General features: G+C 38.8%; 3 protein-coding genes across 5 annotated transcripts; 2 read left to right on the top strand and 1 right to left on the bottom strand.

The window, feature by feature from the left end:
• Positions 1 to 1,406: 1,406 nt before the first annotated feature.
• On the top strand, positions 1,407 to 4,554 carry LOC112186426 (ninja-family protein mc410). Its single transcript, XM_024324856.2, has 3 exons — positions 1,407 to 1,547; positions 2,509 to 3,604; positions 3,755 to 4,554. The coding sequence occupies exons 2-3, from the start codon at positions 2,611 to 2,613 to the stop codon at positions 4,249 to 4,251; spliced, it is 1,491 nt and encodes a 496-aa protein (XP_024180624.1). The 5' UTR covers positions 1,407 to 1,547; positions 2,509 to 2,610; the 3' UTR covers positions 4,252 to 4,554.
• Positions 4,555 to 5,661: 1,107 nt separating this feature from the next.
• Positions 5,662 to 7,412, top strand: LOC112183530 (E3 ubiquitin-protein ligase ATL42). 3 transcript variants are annotated; one of them, XM_040513965.1, is made up of 3 exons: positions 5,697 to 5,720; positions 5,909 to 5,938; positions 6,143 to 7,412. In XM_040513965.1, the coding sequence occupies exons 2-3, from the start codon at positions 5,923 to 5,925 to the stop codon at positions 7,231 to 7,233; spliced, it is 1,107 nt and encodes a 368-aa protein (XP_040369899.1). In that variant the 5' UTR covers positions 5,697 to 5,720; positions 5,909 to 5,922; the 3' UTR covers positions 7,234 to 7,412. The 3 variants fall into 3 exon arrangements, with proteins under 3 accessions (XP_024177682.2, XP_040369899.1, XP_040369898.1); XM_024321914.2 differs by having other exon boundaries at positions 5,662 to 5,720; positions 5,909 to 7,412; XM_040513964.1 differs by lacking the exon at positions 5,697 to 5,720 and having other exon boundaries at positions 5,793 to 5,938.
• Positions 7,413 to 8,984: 1,572 nt separating this feature from the next.
• On the bottom strand, positions 8,985 to 17,071 carry LOC112186699 (protein phosphatase 2C and cyclic nucleotide-binding/kinase domain-containing protein). Its single transcript, XM_024325200.2, has 15 exons — positions 15,486 to 17,071; positions 14,538 to 14,669; positions 14,227 to 14,457; positions 13,985 to 14,110; positions 12,718 to 12,780; positions 12,543 to 12,625; positions 12,044 to 12,275; positions 11,652 to 11,968; positions 11,366 to 11,453; positions 11,208 to 11,274; positions 10,582 to 10,859; positions 10,401 to 10,466; positions 10,163 to 10,284; positions 9,685 to 9,841; positions 8,985 to 9,597 (listed from the first exon to the last, which is right to left on the bottom strand). Exons 1-15 carry the CDS (start codon positions 16,524 to 16,526, stop codon positions 9,352 to 9,354), a joined length of 3,249 nt encoding a protein of 1,082 aa, XP_024180968.1. The 5' UTR covers positions 16,527 to 17,071; the 3' UTR covers positions 8,985 to 9,351.
• Between the last annotated feature and the right edge of the window lie 310 nt (positions 17,072 to 17,381).

The raw sequence follows: 17,381 nt of genomic DNA, 5'->3' as shown, positions 1-17,381 counted from the left end.
AGGAAGAGCAACATGACCAAGTCATTGTGCATCCCTAGCACAACTGGTTCATCCTGCGGCCGTGGTCCGGTCGCTGGCGCGCATTATGAAACTCAGAGACAAAGTACTTGCCACTTCGGACACCTAAAAAATTACAGATCCGATGAGCATTCTCCATACGAGGGGCCCCGGTCATGGTCATCAAGAACACATACGAAGCGGCCAACAAAATGAGGACTAGAAATGACTCAAGGGAGAGCGAACCAAGCCTTACAACCACACTAGCTTGCACTGAACAACATAAATGCAAGGAAGTCGACAAACAATTTCGACCAATATATTGTATTGATCCAACTGTACAATACTAGTAGTATTACGTACCAGTAACACTTGGTGTTAATAATGACTTCCTACTGCAACACCTCGTACTGCTTCTGATCCTTTTTCTCTTATATATACTTGCAACATCATCATCGATCAAAGTGCTTATCAAAAAAAAAAAAATCAATATGTCTTGTGGCCAAAACTGAACTTGATTACTTGGAACTATCTACATTAATTCACCAAGTAACTGCTAGCTAGACACAAAGAACCTGTATCATCATCCTAGCTATATTATACAAGAGTACGTGATCCCAGATTCTTCGTTCATATATATATATGCGCTTCCGTTGCAGATCGTTACTTATACATGCATGATTTTGTAGCATCGAAAATAAGAGCTCGGGTCTCACGGCGAGGATGAGCATCTTACTGAAAATAGAAAAGAGAGCACGAGTCTCAAGTACAGAGGAACATGATATTTATTTATGAGCTAAATGCGGTAAAAATATATAATATTTTAGCAAATCTGTTGAAAATGACATTTCTATAATTTGTTCGAGGTTTGTAAGAAAACTTTATGACTCCACCAAAATGTCGGTGTAATATATATTTTATTTTTAAACATCTGTAAATTGGTATCTGTTAATAAAATAAAAATATATCGTTACAAAAAGAATAAATGTATGATATGTTAACATTTTTCGTACGTATCATATTTTATATAATAATTGTCACTTGAGAACTTATGGTACCACTTTGCGAAGAAGTGGTACCATCGATGAAAACGATATTGTTAATTGGTGTCAACAATTAATTACAATTGACACTCTAAGAGTTAAATTTTGCCCTGTTTTTACCTGTTAAATTAATTATCACTTGAGAACTTATGGTACCACTTTGCGAAGAAGTTGTACAATTGATGAAAAGTGGTACCATCGATGAAAACGATATTATTGATTGGTGTCAACAATTAATTACAATTGACATTCGAAGAATTAAATTTTGCCATGTTTTTAACCTGTTAAATTTTTGTCTTTTTTAGTGTTTTTTGCATGATATTCACGTGCGCCAAAAAATAAACCCGAAAAATTGAGAGAGAGAGAAAAAAAAAAAAATTAAAGAGGTGGTTTTGGTACCAAATTGAACAAGTCGCTTCTCTCTCTCTCTCTTCCTTCACTGCTCTCTGTAGAAACCACTAAACCAGCTTGATTGGGGTTTCCATCATCTCTCTTCTTCGCATTCAGGTCTCTCTTTCTCTTTCCTTATTTGTATTCCTTATCAATACTCTTGCAAAGTTTTCAGCTTTGTTGTTTAAATCTGTAGCTAATTGTTACAAGTTTATTTTATTATTATTATTATTTTTTTTTGGTGAAATTTGGGAATTCTATTCATTAAGATCTAATCACAGTAACTGGCTGATTATCCCATCTTATCTGACTCCATGTTCAATCTACTGAATTTTATGTTAAAGTTCCAGTCTTTCAATTTGGTGGGTATTTGTTCGATCGTTTTTGTATTCTGTTTTAAAGAGCAGGCATAATATGATAATGACCAGATCTGGGTTTCTCCCCTAAATTGGGTCTTATGCTACTTATGGTTTTTATTTCCCATAATGATTAGTTTTAGCTCATATTAGCCGTATGTAGTTTGTTAAAGTAAGTTGCTTGGAGTGTGTGTGTGTGTGTATATATATATATATATATTTGTCTCCTGGGACAAGAAATAATGGAAAATGTAATGTTTGCAGTCTTGGTTTTCGCACTTTATGCACGAAAATGTAAAATTGCGAATGTAATTAATCGCACAAGTTTGTGTAAATTGTCGTTTATGTACTGGTTTAGTTTGTGTTCTGAAGGCATGTCTTGCTTTGTTTGTGGCAAAAAGACCTCTCGAGTTTTTCGTCAGTTATGTGATTATATATAGTTCTGAAATGACTGCAATCACCATCTGCCGGAGCTGGGTGGAAAATGTTAGACTAGGACCTCTGTAACAGCTCTTGTTTCATATAGTATCAATAAGTTCTGTTTACTGGCTTCAGTCTACTCTGAAGCTTGGACTTGATTGTCGGGCTAATGATCTAATCTGAAGCAGAGATAAAAGCCATTGTCTGATCTTTGTCTTTGTTATGTATGGGAAGTGGAGTAGGGCTGATGCTCTCAACATTACTATTACCGGAATCCTGTAATGAGATTGCCTTTTCTGCAGGACTCACTATTTAGAACCGTTGCTTTGGTGTCAATACTGTGAAGTATAGCCTGCATAGAGTACAGGACAGAAGAGAAATCTTCAAATAATTTTTCAGAAAAAATGGAGGATGAGAGTGGACTTGAGCTTAGCTTGGGTCTATCTTGTGGTGGGGGATCTTCTGTGAAGTCCAAGGGTAAAAATGGTGCCTCCTCAAATACTAGAGCGGAAGAAGGTGATAGAGACAACAAACTAGCAGATGATTTTAAAGACTTTCTTCATGGAGGGGCTCAGAAGCAAGAGTCAAGTAGTAGCTCTCAAAGAAGTGATTCAGTGAAACCTAAGGAAAACTTCTTTAATGACCTCTCCAAGGCCAATGGTGATGCAGACACATCAATGAACTTGAATGGGAGAGGAGTCTGGGCTGCAAAGAATAACAAGCCTGATGAAATAGAGGAAAGACAAACAGATGCTGGTAATAAACGCAAGACTTTGTTTGAAGAGATGAACCAACAGAAGAAGCATGAGAGAGAAGCTCATTACACTGATATGCATGACAAGACAAGAGCATCCCATATTTCCATAACAGAAGATGGCTCTACTGCTGAAAATGAAGACGTGGCAGATTCTGAAGTAGAGGGCTCAGCCTCAAGGCTGATATCCCAACATGACGATGGCTCTAAACGATTTGTTGGATCTGGTGACTCTTCTGATGCTCAAAAAGAGCTTCGCAGGTTTGCTGATTCAAGTAATGTGGATCCAAATGGGCAGAAGAGGTTTAATATTTCATCAGAAAATGATTACAAGGTTGGGAACATGGCGTATGGCAGTCCATTTTCTGTGCAATCAGTAAACATGATGAATATGCCCTACTCTCTCCCGAAGGATTCTAACCCTGTTGGTCCACCCAGCACATCAGGCCATCTGATTCCTGGAATGATGCAGGTGATGCCTATTGCAAATAGTGAACGGTCAGGGACTCAACCCATGAATCCTGGAAACTTGCCAGTTATGTTTGGCTATTCACCTGTCCAGCTTCCAGTATTGGATAAGGATAATTCTTGGGGTCCTCATACTCAGCAGTTTCACTATGCTGGCAGAAATCCACCAAACCCAGGTAACTGTGGACTGAAAATTTTAGGTGTCCTGTATACATATTGTATAGGTACCCAGTACCCAGGAGCATTCCTCTGTCCTTGACTATTGCTTTCACTTTTCAGTGGTGATGGTTGAAAACTAATTTATTATGCTTCTTGTATTGATGTAGCTGTGATGCAAGTAATTTCGCATAATACATCTGAGGCTGCACAGTATGATGGGAGATTAGAACGGGCAAAAGGTGATGGAAAACAGCATGTCACTGAAGAGGGCTCCTCTTCTCAAGCAGAAGAAGACATGAAAGTAAGCAGCACGAACCCAAGGACAAAAGATGCACCTGATCGCTCAATGGCAGAGGATTTCTCTCTTGATTTTTCAGCTATAAAACCAGGAATTGCTGCGGACATAAAATTTGGGGGTTCTGGTTCCCGCCCAAATCTACCATGGGTTTCTACCAAAGGTCCAGGCCCCAATGGTAGGACGATTTCTGGCGTCACTTACAGATACAGCGCAAACCAAATCAAAATAGTTTGTGCTTGCCACGGTTCCCACATGTCCCCTGATGATTTTGTTCGGCATGCAAGTGAAGAGCCTTCTAATCCAGATAGCGGCACAGGTTTGGCGACAGTCCCAAATGGCAATCCTGCTGCCTCTGCTCAGAGCTGATTCTGTGCAGTATGTTTACGCTTAACTAGACTAATAAGTTACACTTGGCCAGGAAAACCTGGCAACGGTTTTTTATGCTCATCTCTTTACTTCTGTAGTGATAACCTTCTTCTATCAATCTATTGTGATAGTAAGGCCTTACATTTCAGTTCCATTCTAGTAGTTCTTGAGCAAGGTGTCATTACTTTCCACATAAATTGCTTCTGAATTTCAAAATGATCTTGCAAGAAATCATGAACTCTCTGGATTCAAGCGGTATGCAACTGTCAGTGTATCTAGTATATAATCTTATGGTACCAACAACTTGTATATTTCCTGCAAAGATTATCGATTCTTATCAAGTGGTTTTTATTGAATATTGTTACCAAGTGCATTGGATGTGTTCTTGTGGCGTATAGAGCAGGCCTTGAATAATCCCACAAATGGAGAATCTCATTGTCAAAATATAAGAAGCTTAAAGAATATGGTTGTGGTTTGGGTTTGGGGGGTTCATTTTCATTATCTTATTCTTTAGTCTCCGTACTATCTGCCATGCCGCTGTCATTTAACTCTTGCATTTTCCTACTGCCTCATCATCCTCCATGTGCAGTCCTTGAAACGCTTGCAGATTTGTTATATGTGATACAGCTTCACTTTCCCAAATGGGTAATGTAAAAAACCTGAATCTTTGACAGAATATATGAGGCACCTCATCTTCGAACCAAAAATAAAATATAAAAACATCTTAGGGTTTGCTTTTCCCTTCGAGAAGTTGGTTCAGTTCCATGGAACACTAATGAGACAGTAACCCAATTTTCAACTCAATGGAAGTGCTTATCAAATTCAGGGTTGGTTATATGTACTTTTCAGGTCTGAATATTACTGGTTGGAGCCAAGTTAATTTTATGGCTAAAATGCTGTCCTGTGCAATGAGATCACCTAAACCAAATCCCTCAATCCAACTCGATCATCTTGACTTTCTTAGCTGTATTTGCTAATGCATGCAGCATGCACCATACGCTACCTATAATTTTGACTTTCATTTGCCACTAAAAATCTTAATAATCTCTGTAAATTCGGTCAAATCACAATGTTGGGAAGACGACCTAATCCAACACCACACTCAACCCGGAACACATTGGGGACAAACATTACCTGTGAAAAGCTCTAACGAAGTTTTCTACCTCTAAAACCACGTTTCAACTTCATTACTTTAATGGTTTCTTAATGAATGATTGAAATTTTAAATCACTATGATATCATGTTGCATGTGATACTAATAATATATTGCAGGATCATTAAGCAAGCAATGCCCATTAGCCTACCATAAGAAGCCAAACATTGTCTACATGAAATTAATCCTTCTCCCCACCTTATCGTCACTTCTCAAGTATCTATATTAACGTATAGACACTGAATTTATATAAAATTGATTTAATCAAATGAGGACACACCAGAAGCTGCCTAAGAAGAAACCAAGAAAACTGATCGTAAGTCAACAATCGGATTGATATATATATATATATATATATATATATATATATATATATATATATAATACCCTTTCAGGAAGAATAGACATTAAAACAAACCCATCTCACCCTTTTCCCTATACTTCAAATTTTTTAAGAGCACATATAGGCATGAATATGTGCTGAAAAACCTTTTGTGCTTACAGAATGCTTGGGAAGGATGATTAGAATCTTGGGTCAGTTTCAAGATTATTTCTTTCCAATGTTTCGTTCGAGCTTGATTGTTTTGCTTCTCTTTATTTCTGTGCCATTCATGGATGCTGAAGCACAATCTGTAGGCGGTTATGATTCTGAAACAGATCAATCTAATTTTCAACCAAGTGTTGCTGTGGTTATAGGTATTTTAGCCCTCATGTTTGCTCTGACTTTTGTTCTGTTAGTGTATGCCAAGTTCTGCCATAGAAGAGTTTCTGTTCATGGCAACCATCACTTGGAAGGGGGGCGTATCGGCACAAGCTCTCGGTTTTCTGGTATTGACAAGACAGTGATTGAGGCACTTCCCTTTTTCAGATTCTCTAATCTTAAAGGGTCAAAGGAAGGGCTAGAATGTGCAGTCTGCCTATCAAAATTTGAAGACATCGAAGTCCTCAGATTGCTTCCCAAGTGCAAGCATGCTTTCCACATTGATTGCATCGATCACTGGCTTGAGAAGCACTCCAGCTGTCCTCTTTGCAGGCACAAGGTCAGTTCTGAGGACCTCACGTTCATTGCATACTCCAACAGTATGAGAGTCTTGTGGGATAGCCAATCAGAGCGGCGAGAAGACTCAAACATTGAGCTCTTTGTTCAGAGAGAGGAAGACCACCGCGGCTCTTCAAGGTTCAGTGTGGGAAGTAGCTTTCGGAAAATGGAGAAGGGCGTTGATAAAGGAGAGGAACTGTTGATCCAAGAAGAAGCTGGGATTCTCAAGGAGGATGATGATGATGACAAGGTCCTGCACAGACACAAGCACAAAATTGTTGTGTCTGATTTTGTGTTCCAGAACAGATGGAGTAATCTGAGTTCCTCGGACCTCATTTTCTTGAACTCGGAGATGCTTAATACAATGTCAAGCAGTAGATTCTCCACATCAGCTCGTTTAAACAACGAGCAGTTTTCGCCGAAGGAAGCGACAGGAAATGATGAGATTATGAAGATTAGGGAGGAGATGGAGATGAAGAGATTGTTCGAAAACAAAGTCAGCAGCACAATGAACAAAAACAGTACTACTTTAGCAGCTTCAACCCTACCAACTCATGCCTCGAGTTCTATGAATCAAGGTGAGAAGAGATCAATGTCAGAAATCACTGCTCTTTCGAGATTTGGAAACTGGGGTATCAAGAACAGAACCAAAGAGCCTTCATTGCTTGGTAACAATGTGAAAGAGGAAAGAATGAGGCGGCTTTGGTTGCCGATTGCCAGAAGAACAGTCCAATGGTTTGCCAATAGAGAGAAAAGGTCTGAACAGCCTCAACATTCTTCAAATGTGTAATTGCTACATCATACATGTTCTGTTTATGGAAGCAATCATTAGTTCATAGATTTTAGGTACTAGCTAGTTTTGTTTATAACTTCAGAGAGGGAACAGGCACACCCTCGAACACTGTTTGTTTTAATCTATGGATTCCTTGGTCACAAACTGTTTTTTTTATACATTGCGTGATTGCAGTATCATTCTCATCAAACTTTCAAATATGCTTTGCTTTAGCTTCCTTGCCAAGAAAGGAACTTCATTAATTAGGCAACAAGAAATTGATTGCCACTTTGGTCTCCATGAAATAAATCATGCTAATTCATTTTATTCTATAAATGACTTTGATTATGAAATATCTTAATCTCTTCGAAAGCATCGAACTAATACGAAAACGGAATCGAGGTTATCGTCAGTCTGTAGTTGTTTTCTGGTGAAATTCAGAATCCCTGAAAGTTTGTTATTTCTTTTATAAGTCAGCCATGATTGTAAATATAATACGATGAGCCTCAAACAAGATTCTAAACCTGTCTCAATCGCTGGCGCAAGAGTTGTAATATATATTTTTATCACTGCAAGGCTGTATATTATTGTATGAAAAATTGACGCAAGAGCTGAGCCTGCTTTGTTTGTCTTCAAGGAAACCACCTATGAATCATCTTTACATGTTTTATGTTAAATAAGTTCTAGTTTTTTTTTTGTCTTTACGAGTTGTCTGCTCGATGCCTCATAATTATGTATATATGTTTGGTTTTATTATAATTCATAAGCTAGTCTTAAAGATATAATTAATTCTAGTGGACTCGATCTATGAGCCCTGTGTCAAGTTTAAGTAACTTATCAGTACATTGATCTTGTTCAATTAATTAAACCTAACACCTGCTTTGGCCTTGTTTACCAACCCTCGAGCCACGGAAACACCGTCAAGAATCAAATACCTCCGTCCTCCTCCTCTTTCTTTTTGACTCTCAAACCCTTAGGCCTCGTTTGGTTCACGGAAGGGAAATCAATTCCCTTGTTTTTCCCGTGGAGAAGGAAAACCAAAGTTCCTGTCAGATTTCATTTCCTGTGTTTGATAAAGCAAGGAAAGCATCCAGGAAAGACCATTTGATTTCCCTTCCGATGTTTGGTTGGTGCAGGAAAGGAAAGTAAAAATATATCAATGTTTCAATAATACCCTTCTATTTTAAAATAAAAACAATCTATAATGAATTTTCAACACTACCAAGAGTACTCAAGCAATTAATGCAGGGGTATTATTGTCCAAAATTATTGCAATTAATGTTGGGAAATGGGATGGGAAACTCAATCCCATGAAGTTTGAGTGGAATGAGTTTACCCTCAACTTTCCCCTATGTCAGGAAAGCATTTCCGGACTTTGTGGTTACCAAACAAAGGAAATGAATAACTTTCCTTTCTCAAGTCCTTAAATCCGCAAAACAAACGAGGCCTTATATAATCCAAAAAGCCCCCCGGCACACAGTTAGAAGTGGGCAAAGTGGCAAGGTCCCCTCTTTAAGGTCCAAAAACTGCAACGGCCCCTCGATGAAACAACATTTGTCAATAATGTAACGGCCGTAATGTTATTTTCACCATTGGCACTTCATGTAGTTGAAGACTCTTGCTGTATAGTCTTCGACTATAACTAGCTCAGACATGATGCTCTATGTCGGAGGAGAAGAAGATCGCTATTCGGAGTTTTGGATGTAATAGACCACCAGTTGGTAATGAGAGCCCAATTTTACAAAACTCAAAATTTCTGCTCGGAAATCAGAAACAAACTACTTTTGAATAAACGATATAAGAATTCAATGCTGCTATTACACAAGCAACGTGAAATCTATGATTGCATTGAAGGATCTTCATTTATTTACACATATATGTATTTACAGAAGGGGGACTTGCATCCAAAAAAAGGAAAAGAAAAAATAAATAAAGAAAAGAAATCTATTCACTGACCTCAACAATGGCTAATTAGAAGCGGAGCCTGTGAAATATCACATGTAAATCAAGTCAAGTATAATGGGACCGCGGTTCTCATTGTTCAGCAAAACCATGAGTCAATCTCACAGCAGAAAAGAGATGCCCCACCTCGATATTGTTTTACTAAGGTTGAAAATCCTGTACATTTTCATCCTTCTACCAGTCATCAAACCATTCCGGAATGTCAAGTTCTTCTTCATTGTGTGACGGAGAACCTTGAGGAGCACTATACTCGTCTGAGTGACTTTCCAAATGTTGAGCTATGCGAGAGGTGATCTCCTGAGGAACAGGAAAACTGGAGTCTCTAATCCCTTTCCAATCAATACCATCGAACCAGGGATGACTTTTAACAGAATCACAACCTTGGCTTCCTAGTCTGGTGTTTTCATCAACCTCAAGTAACTGAACACATTATTAATTAGGAGTAAGAATGTGAACGATATATTATATATTTATATAGGAGAGATGACCCAAAGATTTCTGCAATACCTTGGTAATGAGATCAACAACTCCAGGGCTGAAAGTTTGAGGAAGTTTAAGCTGTCCCTTCGCAATCTTTGCAAAGATATCAAGCTCACTTTCTCTCCATGACCCAAAAGGCAATTCACCTTGTAACATGAAATATATCAAGACTCCCAATGCCCACCTGAAATATCCAAACAAATTTGCTTCTAGCTTCTTGTTCTAAAAATTTTCCCATAAATCTTAATCAACAAAACTAGTTACAGTTAATAGCAAGAATATATTATCATACTTGCACACGAGTCGAACACTAATTTTTTGAGTATATGAATATGCCCTCTGTAAATCTTCCCAATTTCACTGCTGACTATACAAACTGATCTGAATTTATTTACTTTCTGCACAATACGTCTCATATTTTCCTTTCAAGCCTTTATGCATCAATTTATGGAATACTTAAGTTCTAGGATAAACATGGCATGCATCATCCAAGTTACATAATTACCAGTCAGCTGGGAAACCATGGCCTATTCCCTGAACTACCTCTGGAGCTAAAAAGTCTGCCATTCCACAAATTGTATATGTTCTTTGGCCAGACAACTTTTTCCCAAATCTGAAGTCTACAACCTACAATAAAGGAAAAAGGTGGTAGTTAACGATAATCTCATCCAATTCTCTCCATCAATCTCCAGCTTTAATCCAGATACTATCAACAAATTTAGACTAAAAAGCAGTACACCTACCTGTAAATGTCCCTTGTGGTCCAACATTAATGCATCAGGAGACAAGCCTCTGTAGAGAACGTCATTCTGAAATTCAAAAGTAAAACAGAAAAGGGCAAAGATGCAGAAGAGAGATGTTACGAGCAAAATCAAGAGTTAAAGAAAAACAGTGGAGGAAATAAGCTACTTGCAGACAGCAGACCTTGTGGAGATCCTCCAAAGCAGTAATTAGAGAGGCTGTACAAAATTGGGCAGATGGTTCATCAAGGGGCGTGCGAAGTATCGAGGCCAATGGACAAGCAATGCATGTATTGAGCAGTATTGCAGCATGTGTCTGATCAACACAAGTGGATAGAACCTGTGGCACACAAGCTGAAGGGCTTATGCTCTTGATTAGATCCTTCTCTTTTAATACTTGAGCTTCCTTTCCAAGCTTTCTGACCTTCTTCTTTGAAAACCTTTTCAAACTAAGCAAATTTTCTGATAGGCAATCAATGTCAACAAGACGTATATTCATCAGTTTACGCACTGCTCATAGAGAAATAAACTCATCTGAAAACTATTGCATCTAATTCAGTGTAGTACATGCAATCAACTTTCTTTCTCTTTTTCTAACCAAAAACAACTTTGTTTCTCTTTAACAAAGGGCATAGAAACTGCATGGCCAAGTAAAAAAGGGCACAGAAACTGTTCACCAAATAAATGGGTTAGTAATGATCTCCCCCACCCGAAAAAGGAAAAAGAAATCCCAGTTTAACATGAACCACTTCCATCAAGTAGGTAGAAGACCAGGTAACAAAAAAATGAGATTAAAAAAAGAAAACCAACCTGGATCTCTTAAAAGAACAAGCCCAATCTCACTGCAGTCAGTAGAATACAGACATTTTCTCCACTCCTGAACAAGAAAGACATAACGTCCATTTAGATGATACGAGTACAAATTTACTTTTGGAAATATGACCGCAAGTGGACACTGTATACCATACCATATCAGCAAGCTGAACTTTAGTAAGAGCAGAGATATCAATACTTTTAACAGATTCCATTAAAGTTTCCGAAGATTGATCCCTTGATCTGTACAACAAGGGATAGAAGATTCCATCAATGAATAGTAACAGAGCTAAGCTACAGTCTTGAGTTATCAAATACAACATGAAGGATTATAATTGAAAATTGATTTGTCATCAGAGAGCTCCAAAGTTAACCACGGAGTTCAAAATAAAAGTTTGATCTAAAACTTATGAACTGAGACTTTCTGAGAATACAACATACTTCTGATCATCCTGAGTAAGCTTTGTCATTGGGCCAATGACTGAATCAAATTTTTCCTTTGTCAAAACAGCACAAACAACATCCCCCACAGCAACTGCATTAAACAAATCAATATGTTCCCCGAGAAGTGTCCATTCGCCAAAGTAGCTTCCCTCTGTCTTCTCCACTATGATCTCTTTACCGCTCTGAGGATTATCACCTTGTTTTTGATTGTCAGACATGAGACTGCAGACAACTGGATTGCTAACTGAACTTGCGTCAACTGTAATCCTCACTTTTCCCTTCTGGATAATGTACAATGCCAATAGGCCTTCATTCTGCAAATAAACGATAAGTATCTGTAAGATAAGGACAACAGAGTAAATGGATATCCTCAACGAAGCAAAGCATACCTCATTGACAATTGTTTGCCCATCTGAGAATGAAACCTCAGAAAGAGAATCAGCAATATGGCTGAGCTGTAATATTGTCAACCTGGATAAAAGATCCACTGATCGAAGCAACTTCAAATATGACAAATTAGAAAACTCTGACATTAGAATTCCACGAAAGTCTTCTCTTCTTAAAGCCCAGAGAGTTCCAGTGGTGACAGCACGAACGGATGCCTGGAGTGGTTTGTTATACCTGCAGTATGATAGGGTGAATTACAAAGATTAAGACAAGCCAAAATCCAATCCATCAAGCTATTGTGTCCCATTTTCTCAGGCACCATAACTAAAAAGATGAAAAATAAAAGAGACAAAAGCACACGTAGGAGTGTGAAACCATAAATTCCCAGACCTGTTCATTTCTACATCACGTGTGTAAAACATATTGTAAATTTACAGAAGCTGTGATAGTTTTCAGCTTATTCATTAACAGATTAAAGAAAAATAGGAATAATTGACTCACATTAGTGCTAGTTCTCCAAAGGATGACAGTTTGTCAGCTGTATATCGTTGCAAAACCCTCGGAACCTCTCCATTCTTTTCTTCCTGTCACAATTGTATCCAGTCAGCACAAATTGTTGGACGTCATGAATTAAATATCCAAATGAAGCACAGTCAGAAGAAGATATATTTGAAACCTGGGTTGCCGACACCTCAAATTCTCCACTGCCAACAACATAAAAGCAGTCACCTTCACCACCCTACAAAATATAGTAACTGTTAGAATTACTAATTTCACACTAAAGTTAACCTTTGAACTTCCTCATCCAATCTACTAGTAGCAAAAGCTATGTTTTGGCAATGTGTAATCTAAGGATCACCAAGTTGAAAATCAAATTTCTATAAAACAGGGGGTTACCTTTGTCCTATATCACACATGTAATAATTATGCTTGGCTTATATAAGGTTCCTGCTTATAAGAACCAGTATGAGAATGTTTTTAAAATTTCATTTTCTACATTTTATATGCATTTACTATTCCTGATGTTGTTGAAGCATTCCAAGAAAATTGAACTACATTCAAATTCTCTTGCAAATCTTTCCTTAGCTTCTTAATTAGTGGTGGATCAGATCCAATTTTTCCTCCTGCAAAGTTTATTTGGAAGGTCAAGGTCCCTGCTAAGGTGAAGATTTTGGGATGGCTTGTGGTACTGGGGAAGACAAATACATGTGATGTTCTTCAAAGGAGAAGACCAGGAAGTTGTTTTTCTCCTCACTGGTGCATTTTATGCAAAGCTCAAGGGGAAAGTGCTGATCATGTCTTCGTGCATTGTGAAGTGGCTAATTTCTTATGGAAAAAATTATTTTGGGAAGCAAGAGTGGACTGGACAACTCCATTAGAGAGAAATGACTTGCTAAGAGAAAACCCCATAGCGTTTGGTAAAGGTAAAAAGACCAGAACCCTTTGGGGTTGTGGGGTGCTAGCTGTAGTTTGGGTGGTCTGGATGGAAAGAAATAAAAGATTATTTGAAAACTATGGAGGGGTGGAGAAGGAAGACCTGTGGGAGAGAGTCAAGTTTTGGGCATCCTTATGGGTTTCTATTTCTAAGGAATTCAAGGATTACAATCTTTCTTCCATTATTCTTAACTGGCAAGCAGCTGTAGTATAAGCCCCTAAGCCTTGATTAGTATTATTAGACGAGATGCTAGGCCTATAGCCCTAGCTGCCCTCTTTAGATCATTAAAGCGGACTCCTTGTCCGCCTCCCTGTATCTCGATTTTTGCTTTTTTAATAAAAAGCTGTTTCTTCTCAAAAAAAAAAATTGATTGTGTAATATTAATCCTTTCCAAATTGTTGGTTTCACTAGTCCGTATGTTCCCCTAATCCATATGCCAAAAACAATGAATTTTGTATGAGAGCAGAAAAATACACAAGGGTATTACACTATACATAAGAAACCTAACCTGTCTAACAACAATGTCTCCAGGCTGGACCTCAACCCTTTGCATGCAATCCAATAAAACATGACACTGAGAGTCGGTAAGTTTTCTGAAGAGGAAATGATCATGTAAAGCTCGCTCAATTTGTGCCTGACATAAACCATGCTTCAAATAAGAACTCATGACTAGAGAAATTTGCCATTTCTTTTCTATCATACAAATCTATGATGAAGAGAAAGCAAGAAGGACAAAAAATCGAGTAGTACTTCTTCCTCCCAGGTTTTTCTGTGGGCTGGAGGCGGAGGAACCCAAACTTGCCCGTTTTCTAGAGAATTTTCAATCACACGAAGACGTGCCTTTGACAAATCATGTTTTATGCGAGGGTTCCTTGAGTTCCAGCCAATGGTTGAAGGAGATTCTGATCCTGTAACCTCTACAACTTGAGGAACAGGTGGCCGTAAAACAGAACCAGGATGTACTGATTGACCAACAGCAGTCTATGGGAATAAGATATTATCAGTTTTCTAACTTTAACAATAAATATGAAAAAACATCATATTCTGGACAGTCCCCTTACAGCAGTTAGCCCATCTACATGCACCACGATCACTGTAATATCATCTGTACGGGTTTCATACTGCAGCCAGAGTTTATAAGATTCGGCAACTATTGCAGCACAAGCATCACGTGGATCTTTATATTTTGCAACCTATAAAATATAGTAGCAGGATTAAGAAAACTAAAAATAAATAGAGAAGTGAAACTGTAAAAAAATTATAATGATTAGTAAAATAACTCTGTGCGAGGATGGAATACTTGTTAAGAGAAAAATGTTACAAACTATTGTAACTTATAAACCCAAAAAGCCAGTCACCTCACAGTTTATGAGAGGGGGGTAAAACAGTTATGTGGAAGATTGTAATAGTGTTTAGATCAAACGCCTATTATTATATTTTTGCATTATCTGACCTATTGTTGATAAGTCTGTTTGAAGCTGACCATCATCTTAACAAGTTCTTTCATATAGCATTTAATCAGAGGTGAGTTAAAAAATTGAGTAATGTGATGAAGCAGTACAGCTCTAGTTTTTTATTAATACTCTAAGCAGCTGATATAACAGGTTTGCAATAGCAAACCAACACCTCAGAAGTGACTGTCAGTAAACGTACTCTAGGATCAGCCGCCTTGGATACAGAAAATATAGCGTACACAAAAATTTAGAAACTCTGAACCTATCCTCAATTTTTGTTTATTGTGATTCTTGAATTCAGTACATCTTGCATGATAATAACTTCTAAATCCCAAATATCAAAGGTTCAGCGCATACGCATATTTATTAATGACTATTTTTCAATTTGTGTTGAACATGAGATATACCTAACAACTCATATACCGAACAACAAAGTAGAAAACAACTGAACATAAGATTTGGCCATAAACTTATAAATATCCAATGGATCAAACACGTATAACTGTCACAGATTCTACATTTGATTTGCAAGAAAGCGAGAGCAAGATACCTTACCATATCAACCACGGTTTGGCTAGAAATAAACTCAAACACTCCATCACTAGCAAGGACGAAGAAAGGATGATTCTGTGTAAGCTCCAGAACCACAATTTCAGGGTTGGAAACAACTCCAATTGACTCAGCAATCGAATCACCAATACTCCTGGTAAAAGCGGTCCCAGGATACATTCCATTCGGCACCCACAGCCTAGGCGGATCACCATCATCACCTTCTTCGGTGCCCCAACACTGCACATCTGGATTCTTCAGCCCTTCAATCTGATCCAATGTAAGCACTCTTGCACCACAAATCTTAACCCTTTCGAGCTCATCCACCCTGAACGGGGTCTGATCAATCGAAAGATCCACCGCCACCAACTCCTCCCCTTTCCTCTCCGCTATAACAGCCCTAGAATCCCCCGAATTGGCAATGTATATCTTCCTACCTCTAACCAAAACCGTAATGGCTGTTGTCCCACTCATGCTGTCATCCACAATGTCATCATGCAACTGCGAATTCGTGGCAAGAAACGCCTCGCGACACGCCTCGACAGCATCCACTTGAAACTTACCGTGCCTGAGCAAATTCTCACACAACTTCCTCTTGACAAACTGCGAACACTCGGTTCCAAACTCTCCATGGCCATCAAACACCCCGAAAAAATGGTCATTGGGGTTCGTCCCAAACGGAGTGTGGATGCAAAAGCTGTCCTGGTTGGCCTTATCGAGAGCATCAGGGTAATACCCTCTCTGGGACAAATACGAGTACCTCAACTCAAACTTGCCGGAAGGAACCTTCACAGTTCTCGACCCATTTGGAGGTAGAAACTGTGCCGAAACCCTCGACAGCCTAGTGATCCCCATTTCAGCGTCTCTGCTATGGTTTGCCTGGTTGAACTGATCTCCAGTCTCACCATCTTCCTCACTTGAAGAGTTGGGTGAGAAAACTGGGATCTCAGTGCTCCTCGCATTCTGGGCCTCTCTCCTTCTCGCATCTCTTGAACTACTACTACTACTAACCTCTCCAATACAGACCCTCGAATACACGCAACCCATCACTCAAAACAACAAGCAGCCAAAACCAAACCAGCTCATAATCACTGAAACCTTATCTTCCCCCGGGAAAATTACAGTTTCAGAGAATGAAGAGAAACTGACCCACAATATAACCCAAAAACTGTTGGATAGAAAGCAACAACAAATTGGAGAGAGTGACGGTTGGTGATTTCAATAAACAGTTACGAAACAAGAAACCCAATAATATAATAGGGGACTGGGACTGAAACTGAAAATGGTAAAATGCAGGGACTAACAGAGACTTAATGGGGTAATGGAGAAGAAGACCCCAGAAGTGGTTTTAGCATAAATGTGGTGCCTTTGGGTAGCTTGGAGCTTTATTTTTTGGGTATGTGGTGCTTTGCTTTGGCTTGGGGTCTGAGTTTGGGATCGAGAGCGCGTGGAGAAGACAGCAGGTGGGGCAACGGCGTCGTTTTGTGGATTAGGCCCTTTCTCTTCTCCTCTGAGTCTGTGTCAGTGCGGGGTCTTCAGCTTTTGTGGACAGCCGCTCGTGCGACGCGCTGTGAGGGGTCGTCGTGTTTTGGGGGAGGGATCAGGTGTATTTGCATATGGTGTGCAATTTGTTTGGGAAAATAGGGAAATCCAAATCTACCTGATCTTGTACTTGATTTTCAAATCCTCCTCCATTTGAGGAATGAGATACCTAACAAATCAAATCCAAACTCATTAAACCGGCCTTTCCCAAATGTGTAGATGCCTTTCTTTAATGCATTCGAAATTCATTTCTTAATTTTAGTTCCACACAACAAACACACCGGCGTTTAATAGATTGAATGAAGAAGGAATGTGATGTTTTGACCAAATGTAGTTGGATGAAGTGTGCGTATGGATGAT

Source organism: Rosa chinensis, chromosome 2 (genome assembly GCF_002994745.2).
Source record: "Rosa chinensis cultivar Old Blush chromosome 2, RchiOBHm-V2, whole genome shotgun sequence".
NCBI classification, from domain to species: Eukaryota; Viridiplantae; Streptophyta; class Magnoliopsida; order Rosales; family Rosaceae; genus Rosa; species Rosa chinensis.
This window is presented reverse-complemented; position numbering and strand designations above follow the sequence as displayed.

Bases quoted from the DNA above. Each gene is read 5' to 3' on its own strand.
- LOC112186426 (XM_024324856.2), top strand. From the start codon at position 2,611: ATGGAGGATGAGAGTGGACTTGAGCTTAGCTTGGGTCTATCTTGTGGT. The intron at 3,605-3,754 runs GTAACTGTGGAC...GTATTGATGTAG, and splicing joins CAGAAATCCACCAAACCCAG to CTGTGATGCAAGTAATTTCG.
- LOC112183530 (XM_024321914.2), top strand. From the start codon at position 5,923: ATGATTAGAATCTTGGGTCAGTTTCAAGATTATTTCTTTCCAATGTTT.
- LOC112186699 (XM_024325200.2), bottom strand. From the start codon at position 16,526: ATGGGTTGCGTGTATTCGAGGGTCTGTATTGGAGAGGTTAGTAGTAGT. The intron at 14,458-14,537 runs GTAAGGGGACTG...TTATTCCCATAG, and splicing joins ATGTAGATGGGCTAACTGCT to ACTGCTGTTGGTCAATCAGT. The intron at 9,842-10,162 runs GTAATTATGTAA...TGGATATTTCAG, and splicing joins CATGGTTTCCCAGCTGACTG to GTGGGCATTGGGAGTCTTGA.